This window comes from Equus przewalskii, chromosome 15, assembly GCF_037783145.1.
Source record: "Equus przewalskii isolate Varuska chromosome 15, EquPr2, whole genome shotgun sequence".
Lineage (NCBI taxonomy): Eukaryota > Metazoa > Chordata > Mammalia > Perissodactyla > Equidae > Equus > Equus przewalskii.
In genome coordinates, this window is record NC_091845.1 from 3942241 (window position 1) to 3961379 (window position 19139).

General features: G+C 59.7%; 1 protein-coding gene across 6 annotated transcripts in view; it reads left to right on the plus strand.

Annotated features, from left to right (window-relative positions):
• Positions 1-19139, plus strand: part of FBLN2 (fibulin 2) — a 108965-nt gene that overhangs the window by 33392 nt on the left and 56434 nt on the right. For all 6 annotated transcript variants that reach the window (XM_070576477.1, XM_070576480.1, XM_070576476.1 and 3 more), the window contains one exon: positions 13231-14591. In XM_070576477.1, coding sequence (XP_070432578.1) covers positions 13289-14591 — 1303 coding nt within the window. In that variant the 5' untranslated portion in view covers positions 13231-13288. The remainder of the gene's footprint in view (positions 1-13230; positions 14592-19139) is intronic.

Consider the following 19139-nt stretch of genomic DNA (forward strand, 5'->3'; position numbering starts at 1 on the left):
CTCCTGTCTTCCTGTCGCATCCGTGTCTGCTTTTGGTATCAGGATTTTCCTAGTCTTACAAAACCTGAGAAGGCACTAGGCTCTGGGGCAGTTTTTCAGCAGGGTGGAAATTACGGCTCTGCTGTACCGTCTTGGCCTCGTCCTGTAGAGAGATCTTAATTTAATCTCACAGCAGCCTGTGAGGAGAGCACTATGCCTCTCATTTGACACACGGGAAAATGAGGCTCAGAGAGCCAGAGGCCTGGTCTGTGGTCAGACGGCGGGAGGCGGCTCAGGTGGGCTGTGAACGCCGGCCAGTGTGACTCCAGCCGCTGTGCTTTTCGTGCTCTTCACCCCGGCCAAGAATCGTCTGAGATGCTGGCCTGTATGAGAGCCAGTGGCCTTGTTCTGGGTTTTTCTGGTGGGGTCGGCAAGAGCACTGATTGAGCGTCAAGAGAACTTTCCTAGTCTGCTAACCCATCCGCTGGCCACCTATCTAGGCACCCCCCCACCATTCATGCGTCCACTTACCCACGGATCCGTTACCTGCCCAGTCATTTGGCCCCCCTCATCCGTTCGTCCCCATGCTGTTGTACCCGCCGTTAACCCACCTTGCCGTCAATCCATCCTACATCTTCTCACCCGTCTCCCCACCCGCCATCCGCCTGCCCATCCATCACACATTTATCCACGTGCTGGTTATCGTCCATCCACTGACCCACCTTCCCATCCATCTGTCCTCCATCTGCCACCCATGTACCCACCCACTTATCCATGGTCTGTCTACCGTCCATCTGCTCACCCATCCATTTCTTCATCAGCTATCCATCTACATACCAGTTCACGTCCCCATTCACTAATCTACCTTCTTGTCCATGTATCTTCCATCTGCTATCCACTCATCAGCCACTCACCCAGCCATGCGCCCACTCATCCATCTGTCCACCTACCCGTCCATGCACCCACTCACCCATCCATCCATCCATCCACCCACCCATTTATCCATGTACCCACTCACCCATCTGTCCACCCACCCGTCTATGCACCCACTCACCCATCTATCCATCTATCCACCCACTCACCCATCCATCCATCCATCCACCCACCCATTTATCCATGTACCCACTCACCCATCTGTCCACCCACCCGTCTATGCACCCACTCACCCATCTATCCATCTATCCACCCACACACCCATCCGCTCTGGGGCCTTAGCCTTAAAGTAGGGGTGGGATTTGGGTGTGCAGAGATTTCAGAAAGGTGGGCACCCTGGTTTGGGATAGTGATACAAGCAAAGATGAGGGGTTAGGAACCAGAGTTTTCAGTTTATCAAGCATTGGATGCCACAACTAGAAGGACCCACAACTAAAATATACAAGTATGTACTGGGGAGATTTGGGGAGAAAAAGCAAAAAAAAAAAAAAAAGATTGGCAACAGTTGTTAGCTCAGGTGCCAGTCTTTTTAAAAAAAGAATTGGGTGCATGGAGGGCAACAGAGGAAAATGGGTTTGGAAAGTTAGGTGGGGACTAGATGGTATGGGCTTTGAATGCCGCCCTTAGACGTTTTCACTTCATCCTTGGGCCAGAAGTCTTCAACCAGGGGTCCATGAGTGCACTCCAGGGAGTCTGTGAGACCCCTAAAATGATACACAGCAGTTTTTGATATATATGCCCGTATATCTATTAAGACTCTTGGTTGCAAGTGACAGAAGACCTGGTCCAAGTTAGCTTAAGCAAAATGGGTTTATGTCATTGCAAAGTTCAGCTTTTCAATTAGCTTCAGGCATGGCTGGATCCAGGTTCTCAGCAGCTATCACTATGACTCTATTTCTCTTTTTTCTGTCTCTTGGCTTTCCTTTTTTTGAGTTGGTTCCAGCCTCAGACAGTCTCCACCTGAGGACAAGACGGCTTCAGGGATTTTCGATGTTAAATCATCTCATGTCTAATACAGTGGGAAAGAGAGAGGGCGCTTGCCCAAAATCTCACCTGAATTGGGTATCCTGGGCTCACACTGGCCTGGTGTCCATCCCTGAGTTAGGCATTGTCAGAGGAGGACTAGGAAATGCTGATCGGAGCGGCAGTGGAGTGGGGTAGACCCCAGAATGAAATCCAGGGGCCCTTCTTGGCAGGAGGGTGAATATATGTTGGGTGGTCAGAAACTACTCCTGCCCACCGCTGAGCTTTGTTCATATTTTCCTGTTTCGGTGGAGGGGTGGATGGTCCACAGCTCTTCTCAGAGCCTCCGAGGGGCCAGAGGTGATGGAGAGCCGAGCAGGGTTATGAGGGGGGGTGGGAGGAGGTCAGACGAAAAGCCCCCTGTAGGCATAGGCAGGACTGCAGGCAGGCTGGACAGAGGCTGCCCGGGGATCTCGATCTCACGGAGAGGACGGACGGGGTGGGACGCCGTCCTTCAGGCTGGGTGGAGGGCAGGGGACCAGGTGGGCGCTCGTGAGCTCAGCCTTGGCTGCTGCAAGCCCTTGCTCATCGCTCCTCCCTGGGAGTGTTTCCTCCTTCCAGAGTCAGGGCTCGGGGGAGGGAGATCTCAGCTGCCGCCTGGTGCCAGAAGCAACATTTTCTTTTCTCAGAGGTTGCTTCTGAGTCGTGGACATCCGTCTTTGTGATTTTTCACCTGTGTGTGTTGGTAATGAGATTACTGATCGTGTGTGCAGGGCCAGCGCTCACCCAGGGTCCAAGGAGCTTTCGATGCATTTCATTTTTTTTCTTTTTAGGGAGGAGAGGGAAGGGAGGGGACGAAGCCTGGCTGCTCACTTGAAGGATGCTTTTTCCAGTGTCTTCGTGAGCTCACCCTCTGAAGGTCCCCAGGGGCTGGTGAGCATGTGAGGTCACGGGGCTACCGGCACCCTGGCTGGCTGCTCATCGGCACCCTGCACCAGGGTTAGCTCAGGGCCCCGGGCCCCTGCGCTCTGGACCGGCCCCTCCCTTCTCCTGGAGGGTCTCAGGCCGCCCTGCCTGCGCCATCTGCTGGCTTGCACCCCCCACCCCCCGCCCCCGGGTGCTCCCAGCCACCTCCCACCCTCGGTCCTGTACCCTTTGCTTCACGGCCAGACTTGTCTTTTTGCAAATGATTATTGCTTACTTTTTGCCATCGATTATTAAATGATGTTGTTTAGGTTTTGTCTGGTTTTGGACCTCCTGTGGCTGGAATCTTCCTCAGGCTCCTTGAAAGGGGTGTCTCCAGTCCCTCTTGAATCCCCAGTGTGCTGTGACCTCGTGGTGGCCCCAACACTGTGCTGGAACCTGCCCACTCGGTGTCCTGGATGCTTTGCCGAGTTCCCTGGGGGCACTGGATGTGGGTGACTGACCTTTCTCCTCTTTACAGCTTCTCTCTTTCCTTGATTTCCATGGCCCTTTCCCCACCTTTTCTCTTCTTGCCACTGGCCTCACCTCCTCCCACTCTCTGTATTCCCTGAGAGCCAGCCACAATGTGTCAAGCTGGTTCCTGCCTCGGGGCCTTTGCACATGCCGTAACATCTGCCTGCAATGCCATTCCCCAGATCTTTGCATGGCCGCCACATTTTTGCCAGGTGAGTCTCAGCTGAAATGTCACCTCCTAGTTGAGGCCCACTCTGACCAGTCTTGCCAAAAGAGTGCACCAGTCCCTCTCCTGACAGTGCCCTTCTTATCTACTTATTTATTTGTTCCTTTTCTCTTCCCTCCACCAGAATGTTGGCCACATGAGGGCGGGGCCTTGGTTGGTCGAGGTCACTGCCACATCCCAGTAGCTCTGATAGGGGCTGGCGGGTAGTAGGTGTGTGAGGGGCATCTACACACTGAAGGCCTCTACCTGTCCTCCGTTAGCCACACAGGCTTGGGGTCGGATCCCTGTGCCACCTTTTACTGGTGATGTGACCTGGGGCAGATCATTTGCCCTATCTGGGCCTGAGTTTCCTTATCTGTAGAGGATGGTTAAATAAAATAAACATCCCTGGAAACTCTCAGTCCAGTGTTTGGCGTTGTGTCGGCACTGAGGAAGTGATAGTTAAATATGAACCTGATCAACAGCTGAAATTCCTCCTGACATTTTGTGCCAAGAACAAGTTTCCTTTTCCCGGAGAACTAGATGACTTCCTCTTATCAGACAAGGAGCACCGGGTCATCCTCTAATTTCCCTTTTGGCCTTGGCTTCCAGGAGGCTTGCTGCTGAGGGGAGGCCTCAGGAGCAGCCCTGTTTCCTGTTGGGTCTTCAGGGCGGCTTTTTCTTTCCTTTCCTCTCTCTGCTCTTTGATTAGTCACTTCTGGCTCCACAGTGCACCTTTTATTACTTTTTATTACAGTAAAACCACACATAACATAAAATTGATCATCTTAGCCCTTTTTAAGTGTACAGGTCAATGGCATTAAGTACATTCACCTTGCACATCCATCTCCAGGGCTTTTCCATCTTGCAAAACTGAAGCTCTGTCCCCATTAAACTACCCCTCCCCAGCCCCCTCCCCAGCCCCCTCCCCAGCCCCCTCCCCAGCCCCTTCCCCAGCCCTGGCAGCCCCCATTCTGCCGTCTGTCTCTGTGAATCTGACTGCTCTGGATGTTTCATCTAAGCGGGCTGGTACAGAGTCTGTGCTTTTGTGCTGGCCTGTTTCACTCGGCACACTGCCCTCCAGGTCCGTCTGTGCTGTAGCAGGGGTCGGCGATCGCTTCCTTGTTAAGGTGAGCAGCGTTGCATGAGTGCAGAGACCCACTGTGTTCGTCGTCCCTCCGTCAGCGGGCGCTTGGTTTGTTGCCACCTCTTGGCTGCTGTGAGGAACGCTGCTGTGGGCATGGGTGTGTAGGCGCTGTTTTTAGAACATTACTTTCTTACCTTTCTGAGCCTGGGCTAAATTATCAATTAAAGGTAGCTGTTTGGACACTTTCTAGGACCACACTGTCTTATCGCTTTTGCCCGGGTGGATGGATGTGTGTGTGGCAGACACTGTGGCCACGGCTGGTGCCCCATCTGGTTCCCCCTCACCTGGAGGTGCACTCATCCCCCAGGTGTTGGCTGTTAATGGCTCACACCTGTGCCCTCCTCCAGCTGCCAGCCCGTGGCCAACAGAGCTGCCTCCCCCAACATGCCTGGGAGGTAATCCTACCCACTCTGCCCCGTCTCAGTCCTTGACCAGTGACTGACTGACATCCCTGTGAGTGGGACGAGCCCTGGGGTGCCAGTCATGCTGCAGGGCCCCTGTGGGATCAGGCTGGTGCTGGGCTGCAGCCGAGACCACATCTTTGTCCGGCTTCATCGTCTCTTCTGTCCTGCTTCCCTCTTTCCCTTTTCCTGAGAGTCGTCCCCCAGTAAACCACATGCACACAAACCCATCTCAGCTCTGCTTCTGGGGTCCCGGTCTAAGACAGCGTGTAACTCCCGTATTCCCTCCTGTGGGGGTGTGTCTCTCGTGGCTGTGGGGGTGGAGTCTGACACGATGGACGTGCCGAGGCCTGCTGGGCCACGTGGGAAGGAGTGGGCTCCTTGGAAGGGGCAAAATTCTCAGTGTCCCCCACTTAGAGGAGAGGCAGGTCCTAACCCAGGAGACCAGGACATTCCGGAGGTGACTCTGGGCAGGAGGGAGCCGGGTCTCCCCTCTGGGCCTCTCTCCTTTGAGTGTGGACCAGAGAAGCCCGAGGTTGGTGGAGCGGGAGCCCATGAGGCTGGTGGGCAGTGAGCGTGCGTCCGCCGTCGGGCCCTGCCTGCTGATTTCCCTCGCGAAGTTGGGAACCCAGCTTTGGTGTAAAATGTTCTGATTTTAAATGTTATAACATTAAATTACTTATAAATTAATAACATTGAATGTTAGAAGATTGGCAACTAATTTCAAAGGCACCACACGGACCCCCCGAACATACTGTCTGGGCGGACGGCCCAGTGGTGGGTTTCTGCGCCTCTGCTTGGACCTGGGGGCCGGGGACGGCCATCTGGGTGGGCTTCCGGGAGGAGCTGGGGACCCCGCTGCCATCAGAGGGGCTGCAGCGGCCAGGTGATCCTGGTTACTCGCGCTTCGTAACGGGTGTGTCTGCACGTGTGTCCATGTTTGTCTCCCTCTGTCATCCGAGCTGTTGGAAAGTCCCAGGATTGGGGTGTGGCTGCCTCTTGTTTAAAAGGGAGATCCCCGGCCAGTGTTTCAGAAGTGCTAAAGCCAAAGCAGCACCGACCTGAGACTTTCTTCTTATCTGGGTTCCCAGTGAAAATGTCGGATGCCCACTTATACTGTAGTTTGAGATAAATGTTGACTAAGTGTGTGCGAGACGTTGTGCGGGACAGGCTTGTGCTGTGCCGTCATGCGTGGCTTCTCTGAGGTTTCCGTGGAACGGCGCGTCTTGTGTTGGATTTGCTGGCTCTGCTGTGCCTCCTCTTGTCAGAGTCAGAAGGATCAGAGAGCTGGCAAAGGGAAGAATTGCCTTACCTCGTGACTTGACGTTATGTAACGCCAGGCCCCACTTTTGATAATGGTGGTGCTGGGGATGAATCCGTGTCCCCCGGGGGGGATGATGTGGCCTTGCCAGTCCAAAGGGTCTTCCTCCGGGGCCTGCTGGGGGTGGGTGCGGCGGTCACTTGGTCAGAGGTCACGTCACCTTCCTGTAGGGCCGTGGGCTTGTGTCTGGCAGGGAGCAGCAGTGGGGGCAGCTGAGGGTGGAGCAGCGACCTGAGGCACGTTTGACGGATATGGCAGGCCTCCCTCACCTCCCCTGCCACCCCACACATGGTGGGGGCTGTGGAGAGTGCGCGTGTGTCCACGCGTGTGCCCAGCCCTGTTCCCTGCGGCCGCTCCCTGGGGGAGACCCTTACCCAGTGTGCCGCGCTCCCCAACAGCTGCCCTGTCCTGCCCACATTCAAGCTGCGGCCTGAGAACCTGACCCCAGGCTGCGTTAGAGTCCCTGCTGCCCCACCCACAGCAGGGTCTGACCAACAGAGAGGACGCTGTGGCAGCCCAGCGTGACCTCCACTGCCCGCTCCTGCCCACAAGGAGCCTGCTCCAGCCGTCCCTGGGCCGCGGCAGCCCCGGAGGCTGCATGTCGATGGTCCCGTCCTTCATTCCCACCTAACTGGATTGTCTCTGGCTCTTCCTTACACAGAGTGGCAAGCCAAACTCAAGGTGACCTGTGGCCTCCATTTCACAGTGTTGGCATCTGCCACATTGCCTTTGACCGTTTTTCTTGCTACAGTGCGTTAGAGCGTATTACAGATATGACGATGTCGACAGTGTTAGTATTTAAAAATGCCAGCATTTGGCAGCCGTTGCAGTGCACAGCATGAGCGGCTGTTCCTTGCTGTCACCTGGTCCTCTGCCCATCCCCGGGTCCCTCTGTTCGTGCCGGTTTCCTTCTCAGCTGGCTGGTCCACAACCCGGGTGCCCTCAGGACCCGGCGCATGGGTGGTGAGGTTTAGTCTAGAGCGGCCCATGCCCTCTGCGCCCCCTCTGCGCTGAAGGGGGCACTTGCCCTGGGAATGACCCGCCTCTGGACTGTGCGCCTCGTTGCCAACTGAGGGCCCTGTGCTTCTGGTTCCTGTTGCTGCCCCGCCGTCTTCCCCAGCACCTGGTGGTGAGAGCAGTACGGCGTGTGATCTGCTCAGGAGTTTAGGGGGGCTTGGCCCGGCCCTTTCTCAGCTGCATGTGGCATTGGTTGGGGACATCGGTGGCATTCACCTGGCTTGCGGGCTGAGGGAGGCGTCCAGAGCGGACTGGCCCACAGCCCAGTGCCGTGATTGGGACGGGGGATGTCTGGGCCCGTGCAGTGTCTCTGGCGGGGAGTCACAGGCCCTCCCATGGCCCCCTGCTCTTGGAGACCCAGGGAAGCTGCCCGGCCTCAGGAGGGGCTCAGCATCCCCGCCAGGCCCTTGTGGGAGCGGCCCCTGTGGGAGCTGCGGCTCTGGGGCTCCTCAGTGAGGCGTGACCGCAGGCCCCTTGCTCAGCCAGTCGTGGTGGAGAGGAGGAGCTTCATGAATGGGCCAGTGTGGCCATGCCTCGCCCCAAGCTGGGCCGCTGACCCTCCTGCAGCTGGCAGGGCTCCTGCTGGCAGGGGCCCACTTAGCCCGCGGGCTTCCTCTTGTTTTTTCAGCTACATCTCGGGAGCTGAGAGCTGAGTTAATTATACTCCTCAGCTAATACTGCACTGTTAGCTTGGGTCTCTGCAGGGCCCCGCTGCTGTTTCATTGCCCAGTTTGTTCCCCTTGTCTGTGCTCCCTGCGCCGTTCTGTCTCCCTGCTGTGGGCGGTTGGCCAGCCCGGTGGGTGTGTACCTGTTTGCCCATGTTTTGTGGGCGGCATATTTTATTGGACGTGTGCATCTTCACATGTCGTTGTTGGGCCTCTGTCTTGTTCTGTTTCTTTCCTGTTCCACTTAGTGTCTCTTTTTAGGTCCATCCTTATTGCTCTGTGTACCCCGAATCCTTGACTTGGAATTCTGTGGGGTCCTCGTGGGGGTGTGTCTGTCAAGTCCCCGCAGGAAAGAAGTCCCAGGGTTTACTGGGGGGTGGTTAGAGAGGGCCCTCGAGCAGAGATGTAGACGGGTGAGGGAACTGCAGGGCATGGCGCAGCTCTCCGAGTAGCAGCAGTGGGCGGGGAGCACTTAGCTCCCTGGGCCTGCAGAGGTGGGCGAGGGGCAGCCCTCAGAACCCAGCAGGGTCACTGACGGGAGCTGTGGCTGTGTTGCGGGGCCACCATCCCCAAACCCCTGTCTTGAGGGAGGGGGGAGGGAGGGAGGGAGTAACCCCCCAGCCTCTGCCTCGCGCCCTCTGACCTCCTGCAGTGGCTGCCACTGGAGGCTGCAGGAGTCCGGGGATGCAGCTGGGGTCAGCCCACTGCGTGTGGAGCAGGGTGGAGAGGGCGGGGAGCAGAGGTGGGACAGGTAACTGGCATGCTGGCCTGTGCCTGCTGTCCCCTCCTAGCACCAGAGGAGTTCCCAGTGAACACCGTGCGGTGTGGCCCTGGGGCACGTGTCTGTGGGGGGCTCCCTGGCGTGAGAGCTCAGCGCTCATACACTGCATGTGGTCACTTCGGCCAGTGGGCGCGATCGTCCTCGTCTTGTTACTATTAGTGTGCGTGCATTGTCCAGCTTCACCAGGCTGACGGGTGTAGGGCAGAGCCTGGGATGTTTGCTTTGCGTCTCCTGGTCCCTGATGAGCTCCTGTCTCAATGGCGTGCGCCCCGTGACCCAGCCCGCAGGTACCGGGCAGCCTGGCTGCAGAGCCTGTGTCTGCTGACCGCGGTCTGGCTGCTGGGGCCTCCCCTGCGGGAGGTCGGGCACCTATTCTCGTCCCGACCCCCACCCCGTGGCTCCTCTTTGCAGCTTGTAGGGGGAGCCCTTCTGCAGGAGCCAGACATTCAGGGGCCACTTGCTGGGGGAGCCGCAGGGACATAGCAGTGGGAGCCCTGGAGGGACGTGTTGGAGCCTGAGGGGCAGTGGTGCAGAGTGTGGCCTCCTGCTCCCCGCCTGTCTGAGTGTCCTGCCCTGCGTGCTCATCTCCAGGGATAGGGAGCACGCCCCTCCCCAGCACCCAGCTATCTCCGACCCCGTGGAAGCTCCCCACACGGAGCTGAGATCTCCCGCCCTATCCCGACATAGATGTGCATGGGCCCGGGGCCCATCCAGGGCAGCTGTGGGCATGGGCCAGGGCCTCTGCGCCTGCTCTTCTCCAGGTGAGCCACCCTGAGGGGCCCGGCCCCTGTCCTGCTGGGCCACTGCCTCTGGACGCCTCCCAGCCAGTCCCATCCCCCTCACAGCAGGCACACCCTCCAAACAGTGCCGTGCTCTGCACAGCACGCTGGAGCCCAGACGTCCGTTCTCCCAGCTGGGGACCACAGGCAATGTCCATGGGGTTCCCAGCCCAGAGGCAAGCCTGGGGACCTGGGTTCCAGCACGCCCAGCCACACATGAATGCACAGAGAGGCCACACAGGCTTTGTGGGGCCAGAAGCCCATACCCGGTGACCTCTCAGAGTGGCCAGGGCACCGTGGTTTTCAGGAGGGGTCAGAAACCTGAATTTTCATGTGAACATTTCCAATTTGTAAATGCTGGTAATTAAGACTAAAAACCCACTGTGCTCAGCAAACAAAACACACCCATGGGTAGCGCCTGTGGGCTCCCAGCCGTGACCTAAGGTGTGGTAGACCTCTTCACTGTATACAGATGCAGAGCCAAGGCTCAGAGAGGGCCAGGGCCTTGCTCAGGGTTGCACAGCAAATGAGGAGGACACAAAGTCAGGGTCTGATGTTTTTTATCAATCCTCTGGGCCTGGGGTCGGGGTGAGGGGCGAACATCAGATCTGGAATCGCCTGAGTGTGGGCAGCACGTGACACTGGGGGTCTAAGGACCAGGCCACCCTGGGGCCTATGAGGGTGAGCAGAACTAGGGAGCAGTTTGTTGGAGGATGCGAGGTGGGGTGGGTGGGTGTGGCAGGGCTGGGCGGGACAGGGGTCCTTTGGCAGAGCCTGCCCACCTGTGGCAGGAGTGTTTGCTGGCGGGATGTGTTCTTCCTGTGAACGTGGGACGATGGGAGGGAGGAGGCGGCGGAGGAGGGTGAGGGGTCAGTGTGCAAAGGCGTCCCTTCTTGAAAGATGCTGTCGAGAGGGGATCCGGGGCCTCTGCGCCCCCGCCCATCTCCACGCAGGGGTCGTTAGTCACGGGATGGCCCACTCCTACCGGCAGTCGCTCTGTGGAGCCCTCTGCCCCGCTGAGGTGGCTTCTCAGCTTGGAGGGACGTGCGGGTCAGCCCTTGGAGTCCATTGACAGGCCCGGGCTCCGAGCCTGGTGCCCGCACAGGCTCCTGTCCCCTGTGGCTCCCTGACCATCTTCACCCGGATGTCCCCTGGGCTTCTCAAACTTGGCCTGGCCCGGGCTGGGCTGCACATCTCCGCTGCAGGTCTGCGGTCCTCCTGCGACCTCCCTGCCCCGGGAGCCACAGCTCCGTCCCTGCAGTTGCTCGGGGGACCCACAGCTCGTGCCAGCCGCCTCTCCTGTCACGCCCCGTCCAGTCCATCCACAAACCCTGGCAATTCTGCCTGCCGAAGAATTCCCCTTTCTGCCATTGTCTCCTGCCTCCTGGCACTTGCTGCCCTGGCCATCTCCTGTCTCTTCCCTGGTCTCCCTCCTCCAGCCTAGCTTCTCTGTTCTGCATGCAGCAGCCAGATGAACCCCTTGAAGTGCACAGTCCCCTCAGGTCTTCCAGGCTCCAGGGCTTCCACGGCCGTCCCTCCAGCCAGAAGCCCTGCTTGATCCAGCTGCTTTCACACTCGCCCTGGCTCATACTGCTTCTCACATGGCTCTGTTATGGTGGCCCTCTGCTCTTCCTCACCCCCCTCCTGTGGTCCTGCCTCAGGCCCTTTGCACCTGCTTTTCCTGACCCTGACATACTTTGCCTCCAGGTACTCACATGGCTGTCTCCACTGATTTGATCAGGTCTGACTTCAAATGCCACTGTTTTAGAGAGCCCTTGCCTGACCACCTTTGCTAAGATAGGCTCTCGTGCACCCCCAGTCACTTTGTGCCATTTTCTTGCTCTCATTTGTTTATTTCTTCTTTGTACTTGGCATCCAATAATCTGCTGAGTTGCCGTGGGTTTACACCTGCCTCCCCCGCCAGGGAGTCAGCATGGCAGGAGGCTTGTCTCACTGGCCACACGCCCCCGTTCTAGGGGATGTCTGGCCCACTGTGGTGCTGGTTGACTGGCCAGCAGAGGCAGACCTTTTCCTGCTCTGCGGGGCACTGGTCACTCTGTCACTGCCCCAGATGTGGGCCTTGCACCCCGCCGTGCTGTCCCGCCCCTGCCCTGGGCTCAGCTGGGAGCGGACAGTCCAGCTGCTCCTTTGAGAAACAGTGGGGGCTCCACTCTGCTTCCTCTCCCCTCTTCTTCTTCAGGAACTTTTAAGAAGTTTTTATATGTTTTAGGTTTGAAATGACAAATGCTTGAAATACTAGAGATGTCACTTCATTGTCTTTTTTTCTCTTTTTAAAAATATCAGACAATTTTAGCCAAATGCCTGCAAACCACAGCACGGCATAGGGGCTGGGAGCCGGGGTGGTTGCAGAAGGAGCCCTGTGTGTGACCCAGGAGCACAGGCCTCCGGGGGCCTCTCGGTGGGCTGGGACCTGTGCCTTGCGAGGATGGAGGTGGGGGAGGAGTGAGGGTGGGTGAGAAGGTGACGTTTGAGTAGCTCAGAGAGGATGATAAGGAGGGGCTGCGAGAGCCCTGCAGGAGTGTTGGGGCGGCTCCCACAGGGCGTCCAGACCTTTCCAGCTGGGGGGAAGCTGGTGGGGTTTGGGGCCGTGTGTGTTGGGGTTGGCTGGTTTGCAGAGAAAGACAGGGGTGGAGCTGGAGCTGGGGAGGGCAGGGCGCGACGTGTTCCAGGTCAGGTGGGAGGTGAGCCTGGGGCTGGGGCAGAGAGACTGGAGAGCTGTGGGGGGAGAGCGCCGGGACGTGGGGTGTGGGGGTGTCAGGAAGAGCGGGTGTGCAGGACAGTTCTGGCGTGTGGTCACCTCTGCCGAGGCAGCCAGGGAGCTTGGCAGGAGCCTCCCCTGCCTAAGCTTGCAGTGCAGGGACTCTCCTGGGGGTCCTGAGCTCTGGGGTCTGAGGGCCGTGCTGAGGCCTGGAGGCGGCCTGCTCCCGCCCAGGCCCGGCATCCACCTGGCCGCAGCCTCTGGGCGATGGCTGGGGGTGGAGCTGGACTTTTGGGGGAGAGAAATTGTGGTTGTGTGTGTGTGTGCATATGTGCGTGTGCAAGACTGCCGTGCTGTCCCGGCATGTGGCTGTGGCTGGGGTGAGACGGTGTATGTAACTGGAGGACTGTGCAGGGTACATGAGCGACTGTGATGGCTGTCACCAAGGGGGCGAGAGACCCAGAGTGTGGCAGGCACGTGGGCCTGTGCCCTGGTGAGTGTGCCTGAGCGAGAATGCAGGTGTGAGTGGGTGTGTGTGTGAGCGTGTGTATGAGATGTGGGCCGGAGAGTCCCACTCGGAGGCAGGTGTCAGAAGGCAGACGAGGCTGGGGATCAGTGGTCCTGAGTGGGACCATGTTGGCGACTCTGTCCGTCAACACCTGTGACATCTGAGCGACAGTGGATGCCCCTGTCTGCACCTGAGCAGACGTGACATGGGAACGAGTGCACGTGTGTGCTGTGTTACGGGGTGCACGTATGAGTGAAAGGGGCTGAGGCTGTGTCCCACTGTGCACGTGTGCTGGCGTGTGTGCCTGCGGGGATGCGCATGTGGCCACGTGTGCCGGCCGTGTGATGCTGACAGGTGCCCTTTCATTTCCCCCAGGGCCTCCCGGGAGAGGGGACTGTTCATCTCGAGGTGGCACCAGGCCGGCCGTGGGACCATGACGCTGCTCTGGGAGCCCGTGGAAGCCTGGCTAGTGCTGGCCCTGGCCTTGGCGCTGGCCCTGGGCCCCAGTGTGGGCGTGGCTGCCCCGAGGCAGGACTGCACAGGCGTGGAGTGCCCGCCGCTGGAGCACTGCATCGAGGAGGCGCTGGAGCCGGGCGCCTGCTGCGCCACGTGCGTGCAGCACGGCTGTGCCTGTGAGGGCTACCAGTACTACGACTGCCTGCAGGGCGGCTTCGTGCGCGGCCGCGTGCCTGCCGGCCAGTCCTACTTCGTGGACTTCGGCAGCACCGAGTGCTCCTGCCCGCCGGGCGGTGGCAAGATCAGCTGCCAGTTCATGCTGTGCCCGGAGCTGCCTCCTAATTGCATCGAGACTGTGGTGGCGGCCGACAGCTGCCCGCAGTGTGGCCAGGTGGGCTGTGTCCACACTGGCCGCAAGTACGCCGCTGGCCACACCATCCACCTGCCGCCCTGCCGGGCCTGCCACTGTCCTGACACGGGGGGTGAGCTCATCTGCTACCAGCTCCCGGGTTGCCACGCAGATACCGAGGCCATGCCGGCCGCCTCCACTGGGAACTTCTCAGACGCTGAGGAGGGTGACCCCGAGCGACACTACGAAGACCCCTACAGCTACGACCAGGAGGTGGCCGAGGCAGAAGCTGCAGCGGCCCTGGCGGGCGAGCTCCCGGCAGGAGCACGGCGCCCAGCCTCTCTGGGAGGCGGGAGTCAGCCACCGTCAGCCATCCAGGCCACCCCCTGGCCGGCTGCCCTCCCCAGGCCAACGGTGGCTGCTGCCCTGGGTCCCCCAGCCCCTGTGCAGGCCAAAGCCAGGAGAGTGACGGAGGACAGCCAGGAGGAAGGGGACGAGGAGAGGGAGGAGTTGATGGTCAGGGAGTGGCTGGCAGCAGGTGGCCCCGAGGGGCTGGATGGGCCGCCCGCTGCAGGCCCAGCTGGGCCTGGTCTCCCTGTCCAGGAGGGGGGCGCTGAGGCCAGGGCAGGGCCCGAAGAGAATCTCATCCCGGACGCCCAGGCCGCTCCCCACAGCACTGGGCAGGAGGGAGCCGGGCCCGTTCTAGAGTCAAGTACGGCCAGCGTCCTCCCATCACAGGCCACGCTGAGCTCTCCCGGGGGCCCGACGAAGCCCAGTGCCCATGCCGTCCTGACCACATCTCCCCAAGAGGCAACCCTGGTTCCACCCACCCAGGACGTGCCCAAGCAGCTGCCGGTTCTACCCCGTCCTCGGCCCGAGGAGGACACAGACCCCAACTCGGTCCATTCTGTCCCCAGAGGTGACTCTGAAGGTAAGACCCTGTCCTGGTCCCTCCAGGGGCACCCAGCCCAGGGAAAGGGAGTCATGGGGCCCTGTCCCTGCCCCAGGTCTCTACACAGCTGCCTGCCATGGGGGTACCCTGCAGGGCAGGAGGCTGTGAGCTGGAGCTTTCTGCCTGGCTCGGCCCCCGGGGGTGGAGTGGGTGGGCAGGGCTGAGGTCCCCGTCAAGGTGGTGTGGGCTACCTGGTAGTGCTGTGGTTGAGGGCCTCTTGGGCGTGCCTCTTCAGGGCTGGGGGAACCCCGAAGAGGGGGGTTCCAGCTCAGGTGCAGGTTGGGCTGGTGGGGTCTGTGGGTGCGCTGGCAGGAAGTGGGGAACTGCGGATTTGGGGCAGCTGCCTGCTCCCACCCTTCCTGATAGTAGGCCCTGGGCATGGCTGCGCGCTTGATCTCCCACGTGGCAGCAGGAAGGACGCAGTCTCTTGTGGGGCTCCTTGTGAGAACCCAGTAGCAGGTCTGCCACCCCTTCCAGCCAGGGCTTCTCGTCCCTCCTCTGCTCAGCAGCATCCTGTGGCTCCCATCTACTTGGAGTAGGAGCCAGAGTCCTTCCAGGGCCACGGACCTTGGGCCCTGCACAGCCTGCCCCATGACCTCCTCCACCTCCTCTTGGTTTCCCTTGTCTACGTCCGTTCTGGTAACAAAGTACCATAGACTGGGTGCTGAAACAACAGACATTTATTTCTCGTAGTTCTGGAGGCTGGAAGTCCGAGATGAAGGTGCCGGCAGATCCGTGTCTGGGGAGAGCCCGCTTCCTGGTTTGCAGGCGGCGTCTGCTCCTTGTGTCCTGTGGCGGGGCAGGAGGAGAGCTCTCACATCTCTCCTCTAAGGAGCACTGGTCCCCTCCTGAGGGCTCCGCTCTCACGACCTGGTTATCTCCCCAAGGCCCCGTCTCCAGATGCCATCCCACTGGGGATCAGGGTTTTAACATATGACTGGGGGGCGTGGATACAGTCCAAAGCAGCCTGCCCCTCCCTGACTCTGGACTCTGCTTGGCCTCCCAGCTCCTCCCAGGCTCCTCCCAGCCCAGGGCCTCTGCACTTGCCACTCCCTCTTCTTGAAATGCTCTTCCAGGTGTCTGTGTGGCTCCCTCCCTCCATCCACTCTCTGTTCAAGGTCACCTCCCGAGAAAGCCTCCCCTGATCGCCCAGCTAAAAAAGGGCAGCCACCTCCCTCTTCCTCTGCTTTGCTTTTTCCAGCGACACCTGGCATTATAGTACGCAGTCACTTGTTTGACATTGTCTCCTCTAGTAGAATGTTAGTGCCACAAGCAGAGGGACCACGTCTGTCATCTTCTCCGCTATGCCCGAGGGCCTCTAGCAGGGCCCAGCACACAGCTGCTGCTCTGTGAGCATGGGGTGAATGAATGAGAGACTCAGTGGGGGCTTTCTGGCCACCCCCTCTCTCAGGCTTGCCTCCTCACCTGTTCTCCTGCCATCTCATGAGCACCCTACACTATCTCCCCTCTGTTCCACTCTTGCTCACACTGTTCCCGCCACCTCAGGCAGCACCTCCTCCAGGAAGCCTTCCCTGAATCTTTGTCTTGTCTGACTCCCTCCCCCAACCCTAGGGTGTTGTCTTGCTGTCTGGAGATCTCCCCCAACAGCTGGGAGTATGTCTTGTTCAACCCCGTCTCATCCACTCTGTAAACTTTCATTACGTGTCAACTGTGAACGGGCTCTGGGGAGGCAGGAGTGGACAAGGGCAGCTCTGGTCTGCAGGCGGGGTGCTGTGAGGGAGGCATGTCCGGGTGGTATCTGGGAAGTTTTTCTGGAGGAGGGGCATGAGGGGGCCCTGGGATTTCTGTGGCATCCCCCCAGCTGTGTGGCCTTGGGCAAGTCTCTTAGCTGGCCTGGGCCCCTTTCCCATCTTCCAGGAGTTAAAGCTCTTGCTGTGCGTCCACTGTGGGCAAAGCCTGCGTCCATGCAGGGAGGGCTGGGACCGCGGGTTCCTCTGACCTGTCGCCCCGGCCCAGACAGCTCGGCTTCAACCCGCTGATGGCGGGCAGGGCGCGGAACTCACCCTCGCCGAGTGCCCCGAGGTGCTGGCCGGTTCTGTGACGGGATCCTCCCCATGGGCGGGGGAGGGGGGGGGTGGGCTCCTTCTCATTTTATGCTGGGTAGAGCGAGGTCAGAGAGGTGTGGCTAGTGACTCTGGGCCACACAGTGGGCTGGGACGAGGACAGTGGGCTTCGGGACTCCTCCCCACCCAGCCCTGAGCCTGCCGGCAGTGGGGAGCGTGTGCCGGCCAGGCTGTAACGGAGCGCCGTGTGCCCAGGAGGCTTGCGGGTCTGGCCTGGAGCACGGCGCGTGCGGCGTTTCGGCCGCAGTCTCTCGGGTTTCCGAAGCAGGCGCAGCCCCCACGTCTCCCAGCCCTGCTTCTGGCTGCTGAGGCCTCTCCGTGGTTCCGGGCCTTTGGAATCCTGGAGAATTGCTTTGTTCTCAGGAGCCCTAGTTGTATTTTGTCTGCTTTGGGTTTTCTCAAATGGATTTGGGGTGTGGCCTTTGAGGAGGGCTGCTCAGGGGCAGGGGCCCCTGATGGAGCGTCCCTTACCCCGTCTGAGGGCTGTCCTGGCAGAGGGCGCGGCACATGCAACCCCAGAGATGAGGATTAGCGGGGCAGGGACAGGTGGCTGCGTTACTCCGTGTGTGGGGAAAGGAAGGCCTAGGGTCTGGGGTGGGGCTAGCTAGAGTTCACTGGGACCCAGGAGCTTGGCCCTGGCCAGACGGATGAGGGCTGGCCGTCCGTCCACCACCCGTGCATCTTTCCTCCTCTCCTCACCCCATGCCCGCCCAGCACCCACTCTGGCTGCACGCCCAGTTCACTTGCTCTGGCCCCACTCCCCATGAAACTTAGGCAAGTGGCTTACCGTCTTGTGCCTCATTTTCTCCATCTAAGTGGGCAGAGAAGTCTGTCCCTGCTTCATGGGGCTCTTTTGAGGATGAGCTGAGCTAATTCACGCCCAGTGCTTGGCATAGAGCTTAGCACTTGCTGAGTAAAGCTGTTAGCCACTATTAATCCACATCCATTCTTCAATCCACCCACTTACTTAACAGTTGTCTGTGAAGGCCCCTCTCTCTGCTGGGGGTTGTGCCAGTGGAAAGGCAGGCACAGCCTCTCCCTTTTGGGGTCTAATTGGGGAGGAGGGCGGGCGTTAGTGGATAAGCACACAGATTTATTCACGGTCACAACTGAGTGCATGCAGCATGGATTGGATGGGCGGACTGATGGCTGGCAGTCAGGTGCCCGATTGGGCATCCTTGGGGAAGTGGGGCCTTAGACCCCTGGTTACTATTGTGGGTGGGGGATGAGGGGTCCCAAGTGAATGAGGGGCACTCGTGGGGGCAGGGAGAAGCTGGGGCAGTAGCTTTGCCTTGCTCGCCCTGGGGGCCTGCTGGGAGGTGGGCCATGGGGCGGAAATGACCCCCAGCCTTGTTGCCATGGCAGCCCTGGGGCCTGGAGAGGGAGGTTTCCAGCTATTGCCCCAGGCTTGGCTGGGGCGGGGGTCCTGTCTTTGAGCCGGAGCCGTGCCAGGGATCCAGGCTGCCTCTGAGCATGTCCAGATGTGGCCTAATGGAAGCCACATGCCCGGCTCCCTGTGCTGGGGAGAGGGGTGTGACGTCTGTTGTCACTCAGGGGGCTTTGTAAGGGCACCTTCTGTTGCTGGGCTGGCGGCATGGGGGAGCCTGGGACTACCCCCTGCTGCCCTCCTGGGTCACAAGGGGGGATCTCTGGGACCGGGTGGCCCTCAGGAAGCCAGAGGTTCCCAGAGCAGCTGGAGGCAGCCCCCCTCCTGGAAAAGGCTCCAGCAGAACCTCCGCGGGCCCCAGGAACGTGGCAGGAACGGGGCCCCTTCCTCGAGGCCTCCCGTAACCAGATTCTGCAGGGCAGGGGGCTCTGAAAGCTTTGACATTCTGGTTAACAGAGCAACTTTAAAATTCAAATAGCTTTATATTAATTGCAGACACCGTGTGGTGGTTTGACTCACAGCAGGCACTGCGGTGAGCACCCTGTGATTATTCACCCCCGTGGTCCCCAGCGCCGCCCCCTTAGTCTGCGGTGGAGGCGCTGGGCCCCGTTGCCCACGCTTACATGTGCAGGATGCGGTGGGTGCAGGCTCCCCTGGCGTTCCTCCATGTCTGCATCCCCGGCAGGCAGTCACTTCCAATTGCCCAGCGTGAGCATGGCCTGTGGCGGATGCTGAGCATGTAGTGCTGAGCAAAACCCCGCTCAGTCCCTGCCTGCAGGGGGCCTGTAGTCCAGTGGGGGAGATGAAGAACCCGTTAATCACACGGGTGGCTGAGGAATGAGGCCGTGTGCTCTCTGTTCCTGTCTGGGGGGATCTGACTCCTCCTGGGGATCAGGGAAAGCTTCCTAGGGGAAGTGATCTTTGAGCACAAGGAGTTGTTGACTGGGTGTCGGTGGGGAGCAGTGAGAAGAGAGTCCTCCAGGCAGAGGACACAGCGTATGCAAAGGCCCTGCAGCTGGAGGGAATGAATTAGATGGAAAGGAGGCTGTGTGGCTT